The following is a 23,527-nucleotide window of genomic DNA, read 5'->3' on the forward strand; positions in this document are numbered from 1 at the left end:
ACTGTTGATTAACCGTTGCCGTAAATAGCCAATAACGCCCATCTTTAAGGGTTAGGTTTACCTACGTTACGTTACGCTAGTGGTTTTCACGTGTAATAAGTGAGTATTACAATGATTGTAATTGAAATTACTACCTTCTGATGTCGGCCATCCCCTTTGTTCTCCGACATATAGTTATATTAAAGGTGTTCACCGACCTGAACTATCAATAGGTACTACAAGAAACAAATGACCAAACAAATGCCATTTGAACTTAATTGAATTGTCATGTCAAAAGTACGATTTTAGTCCATCCAAGTTTTAGTCTTTATTTTTAGGGCGAGTCACCGAGGCTAAGCGGAAAAAACTGGTTTGCTAGATCAAATGTTTTAGGTATTAACTATTAAATAATGGCCTTGCTAAAAATATACAATATACCTAAAGACATTGTCTAAAGAATGTGCTACTTTGATACACAATAGGAAGTACTACACTCGATCAAATAAAATCTTGAAATAAGTTGAAATAAAAGTCTAAAACGAATTATTTAATACTAAAATTTCTGACTTGGCTAATAATTTTTATATGGAAATATTTGTCTTTAAAAACTACAGAGAACCTGCAAAATTTTGATTTGCAACAAAACTTCTATAATTTATTAATTTCAAATTTAACGTTTGAAACACAGAATTTGAACGTTGCCAAGCGGTTTAATTACAAGCCGCGCTGCCCGCCTCGGTGACTCGCCTTAAGGTGAATCGTACTTTTGACATGACAGTTGACGATCGGACTATACGTGGACTATACACATTAGAGATCAGAATTTGGGTATAGTTTGGATAAGAATGGCCAAAATAATATATAATACATATAATTATAGTCCGCCTCCAAATGTCATCAAATGAAACGTCCTTTCCAAAAGGAGTGAGGATTGTTTGTGCAAACAATTATTATGGATTCGATCAGATAATGCCGCTAATGAAACATGCAGTGTAGTGCGAAAGATGGAATCACCGGGTCGGATTCGGAATATGCAATAACAATTCACATTCATATCCGCGCTAACATATTGCCGCGCAATATTGGCATTGCTTGCCAATACCGCTTACATCGCACACTGCTATCATGTCGCGGTATTAAAGCTGTTCAGCAGCATAAACATTCTATATTAGCCATTTCACCGAAACGATTGACATCATCTAACATTTTAATACATTTTTTTAAAGCAAACACATCACGTCCCGTACAGTTTCCTTATATTATGTGCATAAGTAATTGCTAATCCGCCACGCCTTAACGCTCGGGTAAAATTGCCCAAAATTCTTTCTTACTATAGCAGACTATGTTATATGGAAAGCCTCTAAGCAAAAGCGCAATTTTGTAGATCCAGCTACTTGAAATGTCTCCTATAGGTTGATATGTTTTCCTTTAGTATGTAGGAAATATTATGCTCGTACTGTTTTTCATACTAATATGAATCCGACCGGCGACCACAGAGGTGCCTAGAGCATCATAGTTTGACGGCTACAATGTGACCATCGCATAATCATCATCTTCATACAGATGACGTTGTCGGTAGATTTTAGTACTTACTCTATAATCAAAGGTCGCAATTTAATGCACTTTTAGCAGTCTTTTGGATTGAAACAGTCGACCAAGTGGATTAAGAGGATAAAATTTCATTCATTCTTTCTACGGTCGTTCAAAAACCAAAAGGTGAAAAGCATTTTAATGCCGTAAAGTGCACATCGTAAGATCATTTTAATTAAAATGTAGGTACCTATTCGAAATTTGCGTAGGAGCAAAAATGAAATGAGAGCAAAGTGAAAATGGTCAAGTACGAATCAGTCAAGGGGAGAGTGGAGAACTCTTGAGCGGAAGCGAGTGACGGCGCCCGCCGGAAGCCGGACGTGAAGCCTACTTTCACGCTCGCTGATGAGTTCACCCTCACACTGCAATGTAAACCTTAACCACATAGACATAATATAGCTAAAGCCGCTAAGACAATTTCTTGCAAATTACATTTGGGTAAAGCTATCTTTTGCGAAATCATTTCTACCTCCATTTATTAACTCTACCTCTAGAGATAACATTAAGTATAGGCACTAAAGGCGAAAATGAAAAAAGCTACAAACGCAGTCAGCTAATTAACTGAACAAGTACAGTATCCGCTCAATGGCTCCCGGTTGGAGTGCTTGTGGTCTGAGGCTGTTAGAAGGATGTACAGTACAATATATACCGCAAGATAAATATGTCTCATTTCAAAATATAGATTATGATAATGCTAAAACAATAAAGAAGTGCGAGTAGTGATGATAGGCACGTAAGATTTAGACATAAACATAGATTGAATATCAGTTCTTTTCGATGGATCTATCGATTCGCTGATCTCTCAATCAATCATCGATATAATCAATTCTATTAGAAATAGATAATGCGTCTAATTTTGTTTACATAATCTCTAAAGTGACGGGTCTAATTGTATTGCTATCCACAAAGCTCCCGACTGAAAAGGATACATTTAGACCCTCTATGTTTAGACCTGTCAATTTAATGTAGAGATTGTGTACAACCGAATTAGCCACATTATAATAATTATTAAGTTTTAAGAACCTATCCTACCCATCCTGACTGCATCAAAAATAAATTATGTCTTAGTAATTATTAAATTCTAGCAAAATTCGTAAAATCCACATTGGATGCTAGTTTTAATTTTAAACTATCGATCTAGTCAACTATAAAAGTACGTCACATCTGTGAATTTCATACAAGCTCTCTAACTAAGCAAGCGTTTTGGCGTTTGATAAAAAGTCGCTAATTTGACTAGTAGTCATCATCCCTATTAGTGATGATTATGATTTTAACAGCAGAGAAGATGCTTATTATCTTGTTTTCTTGTTGCCTCTAGCTTTTAGCATTTTGCAGGCATGCTTCTAACTACGCTCCACTAAAACAAATATAATTACCGACAGGGCTGGCTTACCTAGCAGTTATGCGATAAGTCTGAAATTTTAATTAAAATTGCATCGTCCGTGTTTCTTTTGAAACATTTCCGCTGGAAACGAGACCTTGTTCCAGTCGATGCTGCTCAAAATAGAACGCTATTTATCTCGAGCGCCTGTTGCCGTTCATACAGGAACTTCGAATTAAATCATTGCTAAAAGGAATCTGCAGGAAATATAGTTCAATTATTATTATACACTTGTATTGTACCTCGTGCTAGAAGAGCAATAGCTATTCCACGTATGGTTGTGTTTATAGACTTTAGAAAGACTTATCGTAGAGCCCCATTACTGGTCGGTCATATAGAGTGTTAGAACAGTTCGTGCATTTTATTTTGTGATGAAAAATCTAGTATGGCAAGAAACCAAAAAGTGATTTTGGAAAAATTCCACAGGTTCATAAATTACATCATCATCAACATATCGCCGGCTTACTACTGAGTACGGGTCTCCTCTCCGAATGAGAATGGCCATAGACCACCACGCTGGCCAAGTGCGGATTGGCATACCGTAAATAATAGAGAGAATAAATATTCACGCGAACTAAACGCGCTGGAACAGCGATGATAATATAGCATTTTAAATGTTCAATAATGCGGTTCAATAATTTCTGCTGTGTTGCAAGTTGCAGCCGACTTGTAGTCCAAATGAACTCCTGTGTAGATACTCGAAGCGAAAAGCTAGTCGCTAACCATTTTATGTGAAATACTGTGTAGACATTACACAGGACGCTGTAAAGCGTGCGTCAAAGAGGAAGTAAGCCTGTATCTGCGCCAGGCAGAAGCTTGGAGAAATTCTAATTAGCGCTAATGGAAGTCTCGTTCACCTTTAACTAGTTGGCGGGAACTACCTTGATTAATTAATTTTATAAGCTTTTTAAGGTTAATAGGACGGTGACCTGGCAGTTTGTGGAATGTTAGAGTCCAAAGTGGCACTTAATTGTAAAAGTTTTGGCATCATAGCGGTCGAGACCAACAAATGTACAGTACGCGACAGAAAGTAATGTATGTCGGCCTTTAGGATCACATTTCGGCTTTGTATAGAGCGTTGTCTTTGTCACTCATACCTATACGACGTGTTGTCAGTCTCAACGACAGGGGCAACGCTCTACAAATCTGCTATATCCTTCTAAAGGTCGATGTACAATTCTTTCGACCGCGTAGTGTAAGTAAATAGCTTATTACTATACTGTACTGAATAGCGGGTAATAATTGTAAGTGTAAAATAAACGAAAAGCAAGTACCTAATACGATGTCCGGAACTATGTACTAGTTAATCGCAAAATACGAGATCAATCTCCTAGTCAGTAAGTATAAAAATCATGTGTTTGTGTGTAAAAATTGTGTTGTAGTCTACGACCATTTAATAACATTCTGATAATGCTGATTGATGTACGTACTAGTCTGGAGATATTGATCTAGAAAAAATTTAACTCACTAGTAGAGCTACAATAATTTCACCAGAGGTGAATAATTATAATTGATATAGAATAATTATAAATAGATAGGCTCCAATCTCGCCCATATACCAAAAGTTTCTTTAAACCCTTCGGGGAGTTCGTATCAATAAACAACAACAATAAACTTAAGTTATCCGATTGAGGTAATACTTTGCACAGTTGTTGTTGACACTTGTGTAAAGGTTTCAGGCATAGTAAATATGACGACCATTTGATAAAGTTTCCTCTACCTATGTTAGTACAGTCAATAGTAGGTACTGGTTGACATACGGGCTAGTAGTTTAGGAGGTTATTCACCCAAGGGCTAATTGCGTCCTCTCAGGGATGCGCCACTGAATGGACAAGTGTGCATACGATTTCCATTGAGGCGTGCGCAATCCTTGCCAGTAAACAACATCCTTTCATCTCGAACGTGTCACCTGCTACCCCAGTGCGGGCTCTCGAACTTAAAAGCGGTTTTATGATTGAAGCTTTGAACTTTATGTATCACTAGCTTATGCTCGCGACTTCGCCCGCGTGGACTGACAAATTTCAAGCCCCTATTTTAACCCCTTAGGGGTTGAATTTTCAAAAACCTTTTAGCAGATACCTATTACATAATAGCTGTCTGCATGCCAAATTTCAGCTCTATCCGTTTAGTGGTTCGAGCTGTGCGTTGTTAAAATCAGTCAGCTTTTCCTTTTATATTCTCTTACCCTCTAACAAATAAATCTGGAATAGCGGTGGAATAGTTATACTCTGTTTTGTCTTTTTCCTTCAACTGTCATATTACTCATGACAGAGAAAGACAAAACAGAGTATAACTATTCCACCGCTATTCCAGGTTTATTTGTTGGACGGTTACTGTTTTCAGGAAGTGCATTGTTTTCTGTGCGTCGTGTTCCTCATTTCTGAGGATCGTACCTCCTTTCTATTAATCACATAACGGTAGGAGTTTTCTTGGCATAACAATGCGGTGGATTCCCAGGTCCTTTCAGATAATATAACTCGACTAGAGAACGACATTGGGACTCTTAGATAGGCCTAACATGCTGAGTAAGTTATTTGAGTTGTTGTTTACGTTGTTTCGCTAAAATAAACCGAACATCTTTCTAACAGAGTTTGCACGGTTATTTAAAACTAGCGTCCTGCACCGGCTTCGCACGGGTAGCTTATTACAATTTTCGTAGGAATCTCAATTTTATTTAAAATATATTTTTTAAATAAAATATAGCTTATGTTACCCAAGAGTAATGTAGCTACATGGTGAAAGAATTTTCAAAATCGGTTTAGTAGTTCCAGAGATTACTATCTACAAACACACTTACAAACTTTACCTCTTTATAATATTAGTATAGACAAAGAATTCCTTTAATTTGTGGGAATCTGAATTCGTGGACGACTAAATGACCACTTTTGTCGAAAGAACTTACTTATTTGTAAAAATAAAGATTTTTGTAAATAGGTATTAATATTCCAACATCAATGGTATTAATCTATCGCAAGGCGTATTTTGACAATCAAATGGTTGTACATTGTAAAAGCCAGAAGAAAAGTTACCTGAAAATCGCGAACAGCAGAAAAACATAATTCTGCTCGAATTTCTGTGTCGAATTTGTTATTGTTCTCGAGATTAGTGGCTGCGGTCTGCACAGTGTGCAGGGCTCTTGCAGAGCTCTGTATTACCGGTCATAAATTGACCGTTGTCGATTTATGGTGATCGCTTAGAGAACACCATAATATCTGCGCAATTAAAAAGAGACCTTAGCCTAAACCCGATCAAACCTCGGTCGGAATCAGCCCCCCAATTGTGTAAGAATGACCATTTCATGGCTATCGCAATCGTCAAGAAATTCTGCCCTTTGATTGGTTGATTCGCTGTTTACATTTTTTCACAGCCAATCAAAGGGCAGAATTCTTCTATTTTTGTAACTGAAGCATTAAGCTTCAGAAACTAAAGACAGTCAATAGTAGCAATAAAGCTTTTAAAGACTTTCCAAAAAATATAATCGTTTTTCATGGTATTGCTGTAACGCAATGAGGATTATTGTCACCGAGCCAAAACTAGACTGTGAAACTTAAATAAGTTACGCTAGTCGCTAGAGGCCGATTGCGAAAAGCGGCAAGTTTGATTTTCGATTTTACCCTCGATGCCGGAACCACGGCTTTCATAAAACTTGAACTAACAACGATAACGAAGCTTCAGATACATTGAATGTCGAATAATTGACTTTTCATAACCTCATCAAAAGTTTTGGACCGTGCAACAACCATATTACATAATGTAGCGAACTCGCATTGAGTGATACGAAGCTTTTTGATGAAAAGTAAAATGAGCTTACATACTCGGAGTATGTAAGCTCATTTTACTTTTATCAAACGTAAGTTTGAGATAAATCTTAATAACCTTATAACCAGTTTTTGGTTTTGCATGTTCTTCGAAAATGAGGATACGTATAGTACGCGACAGGTCCAGATTGGAATCGGGGTATGAGGCGGGGGGACGACGCCCCGCATACCCGCACGTCACCCGCGCTCGCCCGCACCGGGTACTGCGGGGCGTGCCCTCCCTGATTGCCATCTCGACTTATCGCGTTATTGGTTATTACCTATAACTGTGATACACATTGTATCGTATTTGTAACAGCTATTAGCAATACTTTTGCGGTTCAAATAGCATTCGGTATACCAGAATACCTATATTGCGTACATGGAAACACCTGCATCCAATTCCATGGCATCGGAATTCATTTAATGCTTATCCAATTGACTAGTTTTTTATAATCGTGGAACATCCAATCAATTCATTAAACCTCATAGTTTCTGTTAATCAACAGACTTACCAGCACAAAAACTGCTGCTGCGACATTGCTTCCTTATGACTAAAACGTACCCAGGGACAGTGGAGGACAAACCTCCACATGGGAGGTGGAGGATTGTCCTCCACCTCTCATGGAGGGTTGCCCCTGGGTGCGATTAAGATCTGAAATGCCCTTCCGACTTCCGTTTTTCCTGATACCTATATAAAATTCGTCTTATAGGGAAGCGTATTTTAAGCAAGTCGCATTATACCATGAGGTAAGTTTTCTGTAAAAAGCCCTTATATTTGAAAAAAAAGGTATTATTTTGAGAAAAAAGAAAACCTGTTCCGACGTTTTCTTCGGTAGGTTATATTTTCATAATAACATATTATCAGCAGGTAAGATTTCAGCGCTGGATTTAATATTTAAAAATATAGCATTTTGTACAAGGAAGAAAACCCTGTTTCGATATTGTCTTAGTTTTATATGCAGTTATTATTGCAGATACCTACATCAACCGGTGCCAAAGAGAGATGATTGCACAGAAAAGTAAAACACTTGTATTACGTTATACCAATAGATTAACTCTGAAAAGAAGATTAATATTATTCATAAATATGTATAAAAGTTATCATTAATATGATTTCATGCAGTTCAGTAAACTGCAGCCCATTTTACAAAATCAACAAATACATACGAACAAATGTATGCACACAAATGTAACTACTGGAACTAGTAAAATGTTTCCACATGGGTACAGTCGTGCTTACAATACTAATGCTCCTATACATTTTCAAGACAATTACTCGTCCATCACTCAACGCGTAGGCGAGGAAAAATGGGGAACAATTTTCACAACGGCCCTTGTCAATGCATGGGGCACTTGTTTTCTTAATGTGTGTAACTTTTCTTTTTTTGTGGGATGTGAATAGTAACCTTTTGTTTAAACGGGGCGACACTGAAAAGTCTATCAAAAATGCGACGTCGTTTTTTAAAACGCAACAGCAATCTGTACTGTTTAATCGACCGCAGCCAAAATACAATCCTACGAGTATAACTATACGCAATAACACGATTCTTTCATTTGATAAAATATTTCAACGGACATTATTTTAAAGCTACTTCCACAGATTTTACAGGCAGTTAACCGTTCATCAGTCACATAGTAGGCGAAGAGAAATGGGGAACAATTTCACAGCGAGCCTTGTTAAATGCACGGGGCACTTGTACTGCTACGAGTACGAGACGTCTCATATTTTGTATTATTCCTTTTTTCCAGCCAAGTTAAGCCGGATCCGCCGTCTTGTTCAAACAGCTACACTAAGTCGTTGTGTATGCAGAGATTTATAATCGTTTCATATTTTTGAGACAGCCTAATACGAGAGTTAGCATTTCATCCTTATGATACATCTAACGGAAACCCTATGGATTATATTGTTGAGTGTTTCTATCAATTTTTATTTATGAAAAACATTCATATAAAGCAACTAAGCGACTCACGATTACTAGGATCTTTAGGGCCGTCGTACACCACAACGACTCAACACCAACTCAGCTCATAGTAAAGCATTGATATAATTATAATATGAGCTTTAAATCCTGCCACGTACTGAAAATTTAAAAGAGTGTGCCCACAGTGTGGAATGTGTGACCACGCGTCATACATTTCCGACCACGGATGGCCTACTTGCCACTCATTGGAGCTGCGTTGAAGGGATTTTGAATTCCGGACCTTAGGTTAGGATGTATTTAGCCCTACAGTCGCGCAGCACAGTGGCGGCTAAGTTGGATTATGGATGACAGTTTACAAGATTTATTGGTGATGCTGCATCGCAAACTACGATGCTACGCCATTCTATAAGCTAATGACAGTCAATAAGTAAGAACTTACGAGTGCCACGGAGTTGTTGTTCTGCTGCAGCCATCGTAGAATAGCGCTGGCGGTGGTGAAGTCGGGTCGCGGAGGCGGCGGGATGGCGTGCTGCAGCGACGAGGCGAGTTGCTGCGCGAGTTCCAGGGCCCGCGCCCGCGCAGCCCGTCCTGGCCCTGTCGTGCCGCCGGGGCCCGCGCCTCCTGCCTCTAAAACAAACATCTACGTATTAGACGCTTTTAGTCCAAATAATGCCTGGTTTTTTTCTTTTACCTCACGATATTTTAAAGGACTTTACCACTACGTACGTGCAAATAGTGAAACCAGTATAAAAATGGCTATTCAAGGTGCGGACAAACGTTGATTTTTAGCCATATCGATGTACCCTTCTCTTTTGGTAGGTAGAAATTGTAAAAGTTGATACACTTGCGAAAACAGCCAAACGCGTCTCACGCTTTTATCAATAGTTAATGAAATTGCGAATGGCATCACTGTTAGCGTAGATAGGACGCGGCACGCCGAAAAATGTGGATGACGTTGACAGCAGCAGCCGCATTTCTGCGGCTCGTGCTCCTAGGAATACTGAAGACATCATTTGCATTTTCGATATCTACTGATAAATGTTATATGCGATCACTTTAATTAACTACCTACTTCAGAATAAACCTTACTCAGCAAATGATTTGAGTGAGTGAATTATTATTTGTTGTGTTCCCGTTTTCCGCTCTCGTAAACTTGATTTTCACACATATGCCACACTTGGCTAACTTCATTAATTTAGAGTGCCACTCTAAACTTGGAAGCCTGCAAGATAGTAAGTCCTTAAATAAGGATTTCGTTCAATTTTATGATTGGAATTTGCGAGTGTAAATGCATTTTTGTTTTTTGCGTTATTATTTTTAAACTACGAGTAAGTAGGTATAGTACGCGACAGGTCGAGATGGCATAGTTTTTGAAAATCCCGTGGGAACTCTTTGATTTTCCGAGATAAAAAGTGGCCTGTCCAGGTATTTTAAAAAAATCACCCATGAAAAAATCACGTCAATCCGTTCGTTGCTCTGTTGCGACGTGATTGAAGGACAAACCAATAAACCAACAAACAAACACTTTCGCATTTATAATAGGGGTAGTAATATCATACAATCTTATAAATTAAATGTTAATTAGCTGTCTATGCGTATAATTTTAGTAAATAACTTTAAAAAAATAAGTGGTTTCCAATTAGATGCATATTTTTAGGGTTCCGTACCTCAAAAGGAAAAAGGAACCCTTATAGGATCACTTCGTTGTTTGTCATCATCATCAATCATTGTTTGATAGGAACTACATATTTTGGGGCCCTTATCGCTACTTAGGGATACTTTCTAAGCATACTAATGCAAAGACATTATTGAAGACCTAGGGGTAGGTACCTACTAGGTACTTATACTCTAACTTGCATTGTAACTTGAGATGTTGTCTATTATGCGCTTGTACACTAGGACGCAATGTCTTCAATTATTCTCTTAATGGAAGCATGTCAGCCAGCTATGAAACCATAATTATGTGAAACTATGTTATTTAGTTCTCTCTACGCACCTCTAACTTTTCGGAGTCATGTGCGTTTTAAGAAATTAAACATCACTCGCTTTAACGGTGAAGGAAAACATCGTGAAACCTGCATGCCAGACAGTTCTCCATAATGTTCTCAAAAGTGTGTGAGGTCTGCCAATCCGCACTTGGCCGGCGGCGTGGTAGACTACGGCCAAACCCTTGTCATACTGAGAGGAGACCGGTGCTCTGTAGTGGGCTATGGGTTGATCATAATAAAAATAATAATTACTGAGTAGATGGACCTATTATCCGGGTTTCATACAAGCTAAGTAGGTTGTATCAGTAAATCAAAGCAAATCAAAATATTTTTTATTCAATTAAACTTTTACAAATACCTTTGAATCGTCAAATGCATCTACCACTGGTTCGGAATGCCTTTCCTACCGAGACCATACCTATAAATTCTACTACACCATTCCATACCTTAAAATCGACGTCCTCTATTTTGTACAGCAAAAACAACAATACATTAATTTAATGAGAAAACTATAATACAGCCTTTGAGCGTCCGGCCAACGATAGTTAATTAAACTACGAGTATTGTTCGCTTACGAAACTTTACGGCTCAGGTATTTTCGTATACACAATTGTTCTTCTTTTTCTTAATATGCCATTTCCTTACTAAGGTTGGCAACCATTAGGGCTATTTAAATTTTCTAGATCCCTATATTTAAATGAGGATCCTAGCTAGTACCACAGAATATATTAGTTGCTAGTACCTTGTACTAGCGAGTTTTTGAGACACGATATCCTTCTATACAAATGATTTCTCTAATGATCCTTGTATATTGTTAAGGAAAAAAACTATGCGACGTTTGATCGCGCATCATTAAAAAATACTTACTATAGCTGTAGCGTAGCTAGCTACGCTACAGCGGAACAGCTAGCTGTTCCGCTTTTTTTTTCTATTCCATTACAAGCTTATTACAAGTTTAGCACAGTTATACAAACCTGGTACATTTATACACAGTAAAAATACATTTTCAGGGTATTTTCTCTGGACAGGAAAAGCGAAAGCGGAAACATATTTTTATCCCTCGAGCAAACACGTCGTTAATTAGGTATTTTAAAATCATTATGAAATTCCTTACGTAGTTTTTTAAAAAACCGTTTACGAAATAACGACAGTCTTTAGCGACTAGCTACGGAACCCAACCTTATGCGTGTTTTAACTTTTGAAACGCACTTGACCAGATATTAATTAGGAATTTTGTGTAATCTAAATAGATCATAAATAACCCATTACCTAGGACCTAGGACTTAGATTATACTGAGTTATCACCACTTACTAAGCATCGATCGTCGACTGTATGCAGCTATAGAGATTAGTGAACCGATCCCGACGTTCCAGAGCCCGCCTTGCGGTCTGCATCAGAGATTCCTTTATGATACCTAGGCATAGTCGGTATCGTCTAGTTCTTCTCTGTTATGAAAATACCGACCCTTGTCGATAAGTAATATCTTTAGAGAGCACAAGATTATTACTTATTTTATAGTAGCCAATGCCCGCGACTTCGTTCGCGTGGATTAGGTTTTTAAAAATCCTGTGGGGACTCTGATTTTTCGGAATAAAATGTAGCCTATGTCACTCTCTAGGTCATTAACTATACCCATGCAAAAAATCACTTCGATCCGTTGCTCCGTTGCGACGTGATTGAAAAACAAACCAACAAACTAACCGTTCATTAAGGTAATATTTAATCAGCGGTTTAATTTCTTAGCTATGTTTATTTTAGTTGTGTTAGAAAAATTAAGCTATGAAAATGAAACAATCCTATTGGTGGGTTTCACCGTAGATTCCTGCGACATTAATAGGTTTCATACACGATACGCAAGTTCGCTTATACCTGGTGGAAAGGCAACCTAAGATCCTTCCAAAGTTTGCGAGCTATTTCGAAGCGACAGCTCGGTCTATTTTCTGACAAAGGAAATAAAGATATTAAACTAGCTCGCTACAGCTGTAACATACAGTGGCAATCGGTATTGGCGAATTAAAATGTGCTCAGATGGCATGGCGCATGAAATCCTACAGGCTTATATAAGCCAAGAAAACAACAATCAATATTTCCTTTTACAGCAAAAAATGTTATTAGATTCCGGTATCTAAAGTCTTTCGCACATTACGGGTCGAGCGGTGAATTGCAACCAAGGCATTTTTCAATACTGAAAAATGCAACCAAGGCATTTTTCAGTACTGAAAAATCAAAAAGCATCGTTAAGCAGGGGCAGCATCCGTATTTTTTCGGCGCTTGCGGCTTGTGTGAGAAAATTGATGACGTCATTTGCATTTTCAAGACTGAAACTGAAACTGCGGTAAGTACCTACTAGCCGCTAGCGGCGCATTCGATGTAGAGAAAGAGGAGTATATTCGTAACGCGTTCCAAACAAACGTAGTGTGGTTTTCATTTGTATATTAGACAATCAAATTCGATCTTTGAAATAAATTGACAGGTCTAAACCTATAATAGTTAATCCTTTTCTTGTAGGAAGCATTGTGAAAGGGGCTACCATTGGGTCATTTTAGTTTAGAGATTGTGTACAACAGAATTAGCACCAACATATTTTGTCTTTATATCCGTAAATCTTTTCAGGTTTCAGTCTTAGAACTTTAGAGACAGATATCACGTTTACGGTAGGTAAGTAGCCTCCCTTTTGTAAGAGATAGGCATAGAAACGTGGCTAATCAAGTTTCCGTGGTTAATCTCTACGAATCTAGCTCAAGCAGTTTTTTTAAGATTCTACTTAAGGATAGAACCATGATTAATAAGGACTTTTAGTTATTCTTTATATTTATACAGTAGTTAACCTAATAAGAAAATGGTTTATTTAAACTCGATGATTATTATTAGTGCTTCATAGATGAGCTATCGAAAATGAATGCAATAATGGACTTTTTATAAATAATAATTCTACTTAGATCTGTCTACTAAACTAGCTGACGCATCCCGGCTTGGCTCGGGTGCAATTACTGAACATCGCGACAGCTCGACATGGCAATCGGGGTGGGGACGCCGCCGCACACGCCCGCACGACGCCCCTCGACGACTCACCTACCCCAATTGCCATGTCAATCTGTCGCGAACCATACATTAGTCTACGTTTTAGAGGAAGCCTTCATGCCAATTCCGTCTAGACCCAGTTGTTTGAAGCTGTACCTAAGTTGAAATATCAGTCAATCTTGTACATAGTAGAGAGTGGGCGGAAAAAGTAGTAGTGTTTTATACAGATCTATTTATTAAGCAACTAGCGACCCGCCCCGGCTTCGCATGGGTGCAATGTAGATACTAATGTGGTGTCATTGCCTCGGAATCTCAAATGAGAGGATTTTTTCCGACCTAATTCACATTATTTCAATTTCTCTAGGGATCTCTAATTTTTTGAGAATTAAACTATAGCTATAAACCTTCCTCTTGAATCACTCTATCTATTGGTGAAAACCGCATTAAAATCGGTTGCGTAGTTTAAAAGATCTCTTAAACTACGCAAGTCGCGTTCATACATACAGACAGCGGGAAGCGACTTTATTTTATACTATGTAGAGATTTTATACCTACTATCGCTGAATCTTTTGCAGACATCGGCACCGATATATATGCACGCGAGAAGGGCTCGTAACCGGTCGAGTGCGCGACGCGCGTACAGTCTCACGTTAAACGTCTAGTGTGATTACGCCCTAAGCTCGCTAGTCATGTTTTATGTACGTACTATAAATAACGAACATTTTATTGTAGTTCCCCAAAGCTTCCGATAACGGTAGTGAATTAACCTATTTATTACTAAATAGCTATCCATAAAAGTTCATGGGGTGTCATGTCGAAAATTCGGAATAGGGACTAAAATCGTACTTTTGACATGAAATTTGACACAAAAAGTTAAATGGCGCGTGAGGAGTTAAATTTTACGCGTTATAAACAAGAATATTGAATAACTTTCTTTAAGTTTTATTGTAATATTTAAAAAAAATAACATTGGCATTTTGTCCATACATCTAATGTGCAATACAGAGCAGCTTTGATACGTATTTGGCCGTTCTTGACGGTAAGTAAAGATTGCTTAAATTATTTGGTCTCTTCAATCGTACTGTTATAACAAATAATTAATACCTATTTTTAACCGACTTCAAAAAAAGGAGGAGGTTCTCAATTCGTCGGAATCTTTTTTTTAAGTAATCTGTTAAACAAAATTGTAATCCTATTTGGCCTTATTTTAAGTCTAAAATGTAAAATTATATTATCTGTAACGCTGTTGATTACAAATGCGATTACTAAAATCTGATTACTAAAATCTAAATATACACTACTCGACCCGAATGCACAGAACGGGTGTGCCGTGTGATAGATCACACGACACATATTACTTGATACATACTTGATAGTATTTTCCAGATGATAGTACTTTTTATGACCAGAATTTAAATGCCAGAAACACACGATGACCACCCGACACCAAGTTGCCTCAACAAACGTGTGCCGCCGCCGCCGTTGGGTGGCGTGTTGTTACGAGTATTTTGTCTGGCTTATTATCTTTTGCCAGACTAAACCTAAAAATATAGGACAACTCTACAAATTGTGTATCTACATAACTGGTACTCGTGATCATGTTCATGGTCCTTATAAAATGAACAAGGATGTCATTAGTAAACTTATTGGACCTCTGTAGTTGGTTGTAGCGTAGTTGTAGCAATTGTAGTTAGTCTGCAACGCCAGAGTTGCGACGTGTTCGCAGTTCACAATTTCACATAGTTAACATGATTAGAAACAGTTTGTCCGTTGCCGTTCCACGAGTGACGTCGGGCTTAGAACTATCCTCACGTACTCTTATCATTGTTACCATAGTATCTTTTTACTTAACAGTAGAAAGCTGCGAGCAACACTACGAATGAAATTGCCGATATGTAGAGTATCCGTTGTTGATCGTACAAAACTAGAGTAACGGGGTTATGGGACAGTAATACCAGGAGACAACTGAATAAAAGAAAAACCTATTCATTATGCAGGGCATTGAAATCTTTTCGAAATAACTCCACTCGCGCAAATTATGCGGAGAAGAACTGAATTGCATCCGTCTAGGAACAATGACGCTTTAGCTGCGGGCACGAAACTCCACCATCAGTTTTTCCTTTCATATAATGGAGCTGTATGTATTAAAACAATATAGGTACGTTTATAGATTAATCGCGCATTAAATCGGTTGAGTGAACTTTACGAGAGGCTATTGTTACCTATTGATCTTTTTACGTAAGTAGTAGATAGAGTGAGTTCAGTAGGATCAACTTTATTGTTTGTAATTTCTCTCAATTAATCAGTTTACCGGCAAATAATCCACATTCCAAAGAAGTAGATTGATTTATTAATATCACTGAAAATATCCGAATGCCACGTAGTTCTTGTCAAGCCCATTTAGATGCAGATTAAAATTTCGGATGAAATACTTTAAGTAGAAGTTTGATCACGTACATTGTCTGTAATCGTAGACGCCTTATTGCAAATAGATACCGAGCAGCCGTAGAAATAGACAGAGAGTGTTTACAGACTGGTTTTAAACAACCTCCTGTCGCGAGCGCCTGCTTTACCCGACGGTGCAGGTATCTGCACAATGAGTTCCTACTATAAAGGGTCTGAGAGAGCAAGCCTCCGATGCTTACAGACTGCATCTGATTGTTTTTCTGCACGCGTTAAATGATGGTTCAATGAACTCGCCTGAATAAGGACTAGACTGAAATCTGGCATGTTCGTATGTCTATCATGTTGATTAAAGACAGCTTGAAGAATTATGATGTGATGACTTGTTAAATGAAGAGCAGCTACTTCAAAATGATTAAAATATTAGTGACAGTGGTATCAAAGAATACTAACTATACTGCATACATGCATAAAAGCGACACTCACTACCCCCCTTGGTACGCCTAGTAGTTCTATGTAAAACGTTGTCGTTGTTCCAGGTATAGAGTTGCCTTGTCAATAGTAGATATAATAAAATATGTTCGCTTGTGTCGTGGCCGTCATGTTATCACCAAAAAGCTGTGAACGTAAAAATTTCAGCCATGACTTTTTTACGTGGGCTCAAATGCGCCACTATTTAACTAAGTTCATCTTTCACTAGTCCATAAATCATGAAATCAAAAATAATTAATTTACGTAGACAAAATCACTGTAGGCTGACTACACGTACAAGAACACAATTTATATATATAACAAACAGCACATTATCATGATCGTTGTCACGTAATGTACGCAACGTCACAGGAGCTTTCCGTTTCCGCTTTCTACCCATTTCAACGTGGGACATGTTAATAAATTCCAGCATTAATTTGGGTCGTATACGTTGGGTGTTAGTCTACGGTCACAATAAATATTCTACTCTACTAAATATAATTACACTACTGGAGGACAGTTTAGTGTCATTACTATGGCTATGTGCATTACGAATACCTAATCTTAATTATGTTATAAGTCTAGCTAAGGTCCAGTAAAGTTTTCGCCAGCTTTGGAGCTGTTTGTATCTGCATGTAAATCAGAGGGGCGGATACGCGGATGCAATTCGTCCCCTATGATTCTCTTACGTAAACATTGCTCAGAATTTCTTCAGAGATATCTGAAGTATTTTATCCAAGTTTACTCACGACTTTTTCCATCACCTTCATTCCTTCCTTCCCGCAGTTCAACAGACCTGTGACATTTTAGATATTTCCATACAGTTCCGTCATGTTCAACAGAGCCACGAATATTACTTTTTGCGTGAAACCTAGTACACTAGAGTAGGGTCATACCAAGATCTTATGGAAAGCAAATAACCTCTAGCAGACAGAGCTCAGGTTGGCCATAAAAACATTTATCAGATTGACGGCAACTACTGTAGTGACGACAGACGAGTTTTGCTTCTGTAGAAGTCAAGGAACAAGCTGTTTCTTGCGAATTATGTTATCAAATTATGTTTGTTCCTTGTGTGGCATGGATTTTTTAGTTTCCGCTGCTTCTGCCCAAATTCCTCATAAACCTACAGTAACGGCTCAGAGTAAGCTTTACATACGTTGTGGTATCTGTGACTCGGCGTCATCGGTGAAGATGCGGCGACTGCACACGTCGAAGAGCCACCAGCGGGTGACATGTTCTGGCCACTGCCAACATCCGGGCATGGCGACACTCACAATAAAGTTATCATGACACACGCACACAGCTCACTGCTCACTGGTTGATTTTCTATCAGTTACTTAGATGTCCAATCTGGTATCAATCAATGCATTTGATTTTGTTGCACATAACGATAACGTTAATTAATCTATTTAAGTCGTGTCCTTGCTGAAAATACTAATTAGGTAACCACAATAATATGATAGTTATGAAATAACTGGACCAATTGCTTCTATCTCTAAATGTATAGACAACAACGAACGCCTGGTTACGTTAACCTGATTTAAATACGGATTTTACAGCGAATGATCGTGTAGGTAGGTATAACGCTAAAACAAAAAATAACCTCAACCATTATTCGAAGGTTGTATATTCACTTATAATATGGTTTATAAGAAACTGAACATATCTTATCTAGACAGAAAAGTGTTAAAGCAAGAACTTCATTTCAAAATAAGAAAACCTTTTGCGTTGTATCTTTGTGTAACGGAAATATAATACTTATTATGTAGCTTACGGATGTAATTCGCCTACTTTTAGCCCGCACAAAGGATGGGAAGAACACAAATAAATTCTCGCAGCTATTGCCTATTACAAGTATAAACAACTAAGTTTAATACTTGGATGCAAGTTAGATACGTACTATCATGTTTAAAAGACACTTAGTTGTATCCATACTAATATTATTAATGCGAAAGTGTGTGTGTCTGTTTATCTGTCTGCTAGCTTTTCACGGCCCATCCATTTAACCGATTTTGACGAATTTTGGCATTTTTGGCATAAGCTATCTCAGCTTGCATCCCGTATACGGATATACCTAGACTACTTTTACATCGGGAACTCTTCAATTTTCCGATGTAAAAGTGTAAAACTATTTTTATAGATATTTAAGTTGACAGGAATGTACCTATTTGGTGTTACAACAGTTGAGGTGTGGTGAAATGATGATTAAAAAGCTAGCGTCATTTATTTAGTGTACAGCGATTGGCCCAAACTACAAAGCCTCTTTCCGACCTGTTCCGTAATATCTATTTTGTGCTTATTTTGGCTGTTTGATAAATTATAATAAGTACTAGATGATGCCCCTAAGATACGGTCGGTACGGTGATTTCCTAGTTTAGAGGCCAGGACTCCATTTAAGTCAAAATGTAATAATAATACTGGTAAATAAATTCATTCATTCATTCAACATGCCCGCGATCTTGTCTTCACGAATAGATTAGAATATAATAGATTTAGAAATCCCACGGGAACTCATTGATTTTCCTGGAAAAAAAGTAGCCTGTGTTGATTCAAGGTAGTAGATAATAAGCTATCTCCATTCCCAGCCAAATCGATTCAGTCATTGTGGCGTGTAGGAGTAACAAATAATTTACTAAGCAACATTCATTCAATGAGTATAACGAACTCATCAGACCATCGTCGTTTTGGAATATCACGTCACCGTGATTTTCGGAAATTCAAAAACAAGATTTCGCCCACATTTAAGTTTTGGAATACGGTAGATAGGTACAAGCATTCGAGATTTAGTAGGTACAAGACCTATCCAATGCCATTTAAGTAAATTGGCTGCCTGCATGTCCAAAATCGGCTTTCGTGTTTTTAAGTTAAGTAAGTTAATGTGATAATCTATATTCGAGAGTCGATTGCTCAATTCTGGACGTTTATTAAAAAATTGGCTGCGGCACAGATAATATATTAAACAAGTACAGATTGCTAACGTCATACATTCATTTAAAGCTTGCGTAAAACTCCTTTAAGTCGCCGGTACCTTGTAGTTCAACTCCTTATAGTGTGATGGCGTTATTGTGCAAGCTAAAATGTGAGTTATCGAATTTATTTAGTGCCATCTATCGAACAGCTGATGAAACTCAATTTTATTTAGAGCCAACTCAAATTTTAATTTTTTATGACGCACATGACGTCTTCACTTCAATTCACAAACGAAATAGGGAAAAGAAATAAAAGCACTCAGAAAATTGTAACACACCGTCAAATTCAACCGTCACCAATCCAAAGGCAAAATAATAATTTTATTTTCAAGTGACAAGTCATTTTGTTACGCCATCTTCTAGAATTTTGTAATACTACTTCACCTATCCAAAGCAAAAGATAGAACTTGCTATGAATATCGTAAAGTTCAATGAGTCCATAATTAAAATTAAGAATTTGCTTTTTCCGATGGTGATGTTGTGAAAATTTTGTATTTTGTTACTAAATATAAATAAATTTGATGTACCAGACAAGTAAATTATGATATTTCGTCAAATCCATAAAAAATATATTTCATACGAACCAAGTGACGCCATCTAGTAATAGTCTTGAACTAGTTAAAATTTTAAATAGAGAGTGAGCGATCTGTACTTGTTTAATATATTATCTCTGGCTGCGGTATGGTTTTGCAAACAACACTAAAGTCTTAAAACGTGCCAATTCTCACAATGTATGTGGAACATTATGCAGTAACGAAACTAAAAAGGCTCTTTTTGGGTCACACAAAAATATAGGTTGGACATAATGACTTCTATGTAGCACACATACTGCAGCTATGTATGTTACGTTATTATGATATCGATTGCTGTTATTAGGTTCATCCAATAATGAAATGATATGGTATGGGAAAATCTCGTTTGCGGCTACAATATTAGTATCGCTTGACATCCCATCGTTTAATAAACAGACCATTCGCATGACTACGGCAAAGCCAGCCAGCCATGCGTTGAGGGAAGAAAAGGGGTATTGAGAAGATCAATAATAATACACAAATCTAACATAACAAAATCATCATTTTAAATTTTCTTAGCTAAGACACGTTATATTTTGAAATTAAAGAACTAGTCTTTCGCAGTATACTAGAGTTTAGAGTAGGTACGGTACAACTTTACTTTAAATATTTTTAGATTTCAATTTCCGGACACTCATAAGTTAATAACATATTCAATGTTATATCAATGTTATGTCAATAAGAATAAAATATAATAATTATTACGGGATACACGACGGCATATTATCCTAAATCGTAAACCTTTTGTCCTTCAGTAACTAATTAACCTATTTGAAATGTAAATATTTACTAACGAAAAAGGAACTTTGGTCTGAGTTGAATGAAGTATCCAAATTCTGATAAAAATTAAGAAGGCCTATGGGCTATGAGAAATGTGCCTCAGATGCAATACCTATAACAGTGACGTTACTCGGTAGTCATGATCAGGAACAATACAATGTGCCGTCCTTATTTAAATCACTACCCATATTATAAATGCGAATGTGTGTTTGTGTGTTGGTTTGTTGGTTTTTCCTTCAAAAAATCACCCATGCAAAAAAAATCACGTCGATCCGCGCGTTGCTCCGTTGCGACGTGATTTTTTGCATATAGTTTAAGAGTGGCATAGGCTACTTTTTATCCCAGAAAATCAAAGAGTTCCCACGGGATTCTAAAAAGCCTTAATCCACGCGTAGGTACGAAGGCGCGGGCATCAGCTAGTCAGTTGATGAAGGCACTCTAACAACTAAAGATACATATAAATCGCTAACAACACATCTTCACCATGTAACGTAGTGGAAGGCGCCTGGGCCTCAGCGCGTCTTCACTACCTACATTAAAATAGGGTTCGAACCTATATTCGAGGTTTTCCCTACTTTGTGGGGAGATTAGAAATTAAACATTGGTAACACGGACAATAACTATGTTTTATTCCCTTAACAACTAACGTACATATTCTATCCTTATCTGCTACCGCACCGGCTCTGAGGGAGCCGGGGAGATTTTCCCCTGGCAGCGGGCAACACTGCCAGGTTTGATGCGCGAGCTGTCAGCCGCCGTCGGCTGCTTACGCGGTACGCGGGGAGTGCGCGGAAGGCACCTACGAGGGGACGAGGGGGAGTGGCGGACGGTGATGCTACGCAAGCCTGGCTTCTGAAGCCGAGGTATGACTAGCACCCCCAGTGCCCACGAGAACTGTCTGGTATCGACCCACGATTAAGATCAGGCCGAGCGCCCCAGACAGTCACGAGTGGACTGGCTGTCTGTGGACGGGCTCAGCTATTTATAGCCGGCTGCAGGCAGGCAAGCCGGCGCGGTGACGGTGGTGTGCTAGGCACGCGCGGGGCGTACGCGCGGCGCGGGTAGCGGGGCAGTGAAGCTTCTCGAAGTTTCTCGCAGCGATGACGCGCGGCTCGTCCCGTCGGCCGCCTCGTTACGTCATCGTTGCATCCCCCGTCCACCTCTGGAGATTTTTACCTGTAAAAATCACTTGGTTATCTCTCTGTTTGTAATCCGTTTTTACCCTATCCCCGTATCCTATTGTTTCCTTTTTGGTCTGTTCTCGTTGTTCCCCCTTTCTTTCGTTATTTTTGTTACCTTACCAATTTAGTTTTCCTTTGTACTGCGGGAGGCGGACCAGGCCCCTCCAGTGGTTCCCCATGCGTTTCCGTCCTCGGCGCCTCTTTTTACGTTTTTTTTTTTGCTTGCTTCGGCGTCCTCCACCTCGGCGACGAACGCCTGGTACTCTTCATTTTCTGTGTGGTAGTCTATCTCCAGGCAGTCGCCGCCGTCGGATGGTCCCGGCGCGGGGCTGTCTCCATTTCGCCTTTCTGTACCCCGTGGGTATAACCGGATGATTTGGGAGCCGGGTCCCTCCACCTTCACCCCTGGGTTATATCCCACTCTTTTCCCTTTCCAGGTCCCGATTACTACTTCGTTCCTCAGTATTTGCGCCATGATTCACGGCTCCGACACGAACACGGATGACCACGTATGCGTGACTGATAATTCGTTTCACTTTTCTTGTTACCTCCTTTCCTCGTGGGTAGGTCCCAAAAAGAATAAAATTCTGTTTGACGCTTCTATGTGGTTCTAGAATTTTCCTTACCAGATTGTGGTTCCTTATTTTTTTTTTTTTTTTTTTTCTCTTGTGGGTAGGTTAAGAAAAAATATTTATTTTATGTGACGTTTCTATTTCCTCTGTATGCCGTCCTAGATTTTCTACTACTAGATATTAACTTTTTTTTTTTTTTTTGTGTATTTGCCATCGACTCATTACCCCTAGAAGTTGTATTCTTCATAATGCCATAGATCTAATACTTCTAGATTGTGTTTTTGCTTGTATGATGCCGTGGATATACTACCGATAGAAGCGGTATTATTTATGGTGCCATGGATATGTTACGACTAGATTGCGTTTTCGCGTCTAATGTTGTGCCATGGATATATTACCGACAGAAGTTGCGTTATTTATTGTACCCTGGTAATTTTTTTTTTTTTTTTTTTTTTTTTTTTTTTTTGTTACATGTAGTACCTCTTTAAGTCTTTGACGTGTGCCGTACATATTTTGTTTCCTTCTAGTGCTTTAATTAGAAATATTACTGGTGATTTTTGCTGTACTACTTTATATGGGCCTGCGAATTTCGGGGCTAGTTTCGCGCAGAATTGTTTGCTGGCGTTTGATAACGGGAATTCCCTCTTAAGAACGAGTTCTCCTACACTCGGTTTCCAGTTTCGCCTGTTTCTGTCGTAATAATATTTTTGCTGAACGGAAGCTCGGTTTTGATTATTTTTGACTATTTCATGGATTTCTGCTAAATTTTCCCTTTCTTTTAGTGCTGGTGTTGGTAATTCGTTCTCGTCATGGATATTTCTCAGTTCCCTTCCGAACAGTAAGAACGCTGGTGTGTATTTTGTTGCCTCTTGTACTGATGTATTCAGTGCGAAATTG

At 38.4% G+C, this 23,527-nt stretch overlaps 1 protein-coding gene across 1 annotated transcript in view; it reads right to left on the reverse strand.

Moving 5' to 3' along the window:
* The window catches only part of LOC138402460 (uncharacterized), a 44,676-nt gene that overhangs the window by 11,535 nt on the left and 9,614 nt on the right, over window positions 1-23,527 (reverse strand). The window contains exon 2 of the mRNA XM_069499142.1: window positions 9,112-9,299. Within this exon, the coding sequence (XP_069355243.1) occupies window positions 9,112-9,299 (188 nt within the window). The remainder of the gene's footprint in view (window positions 1-9,111; window positions 9,300-23,527) is intronic.

This window comes from Maniola hyperantus, chromosome 6 (genome assembly GCF_902806685.2).
Source record: "Maniola hyperantus chromosome 6, iAphHyp1.2, whole genome shotgun sequence".
NCBI lineage: Eukaryota > Metazoa > Arthropoda > Insecta > Lepidoptera > Nymphalidae > Maniola > Maniola hyperantus.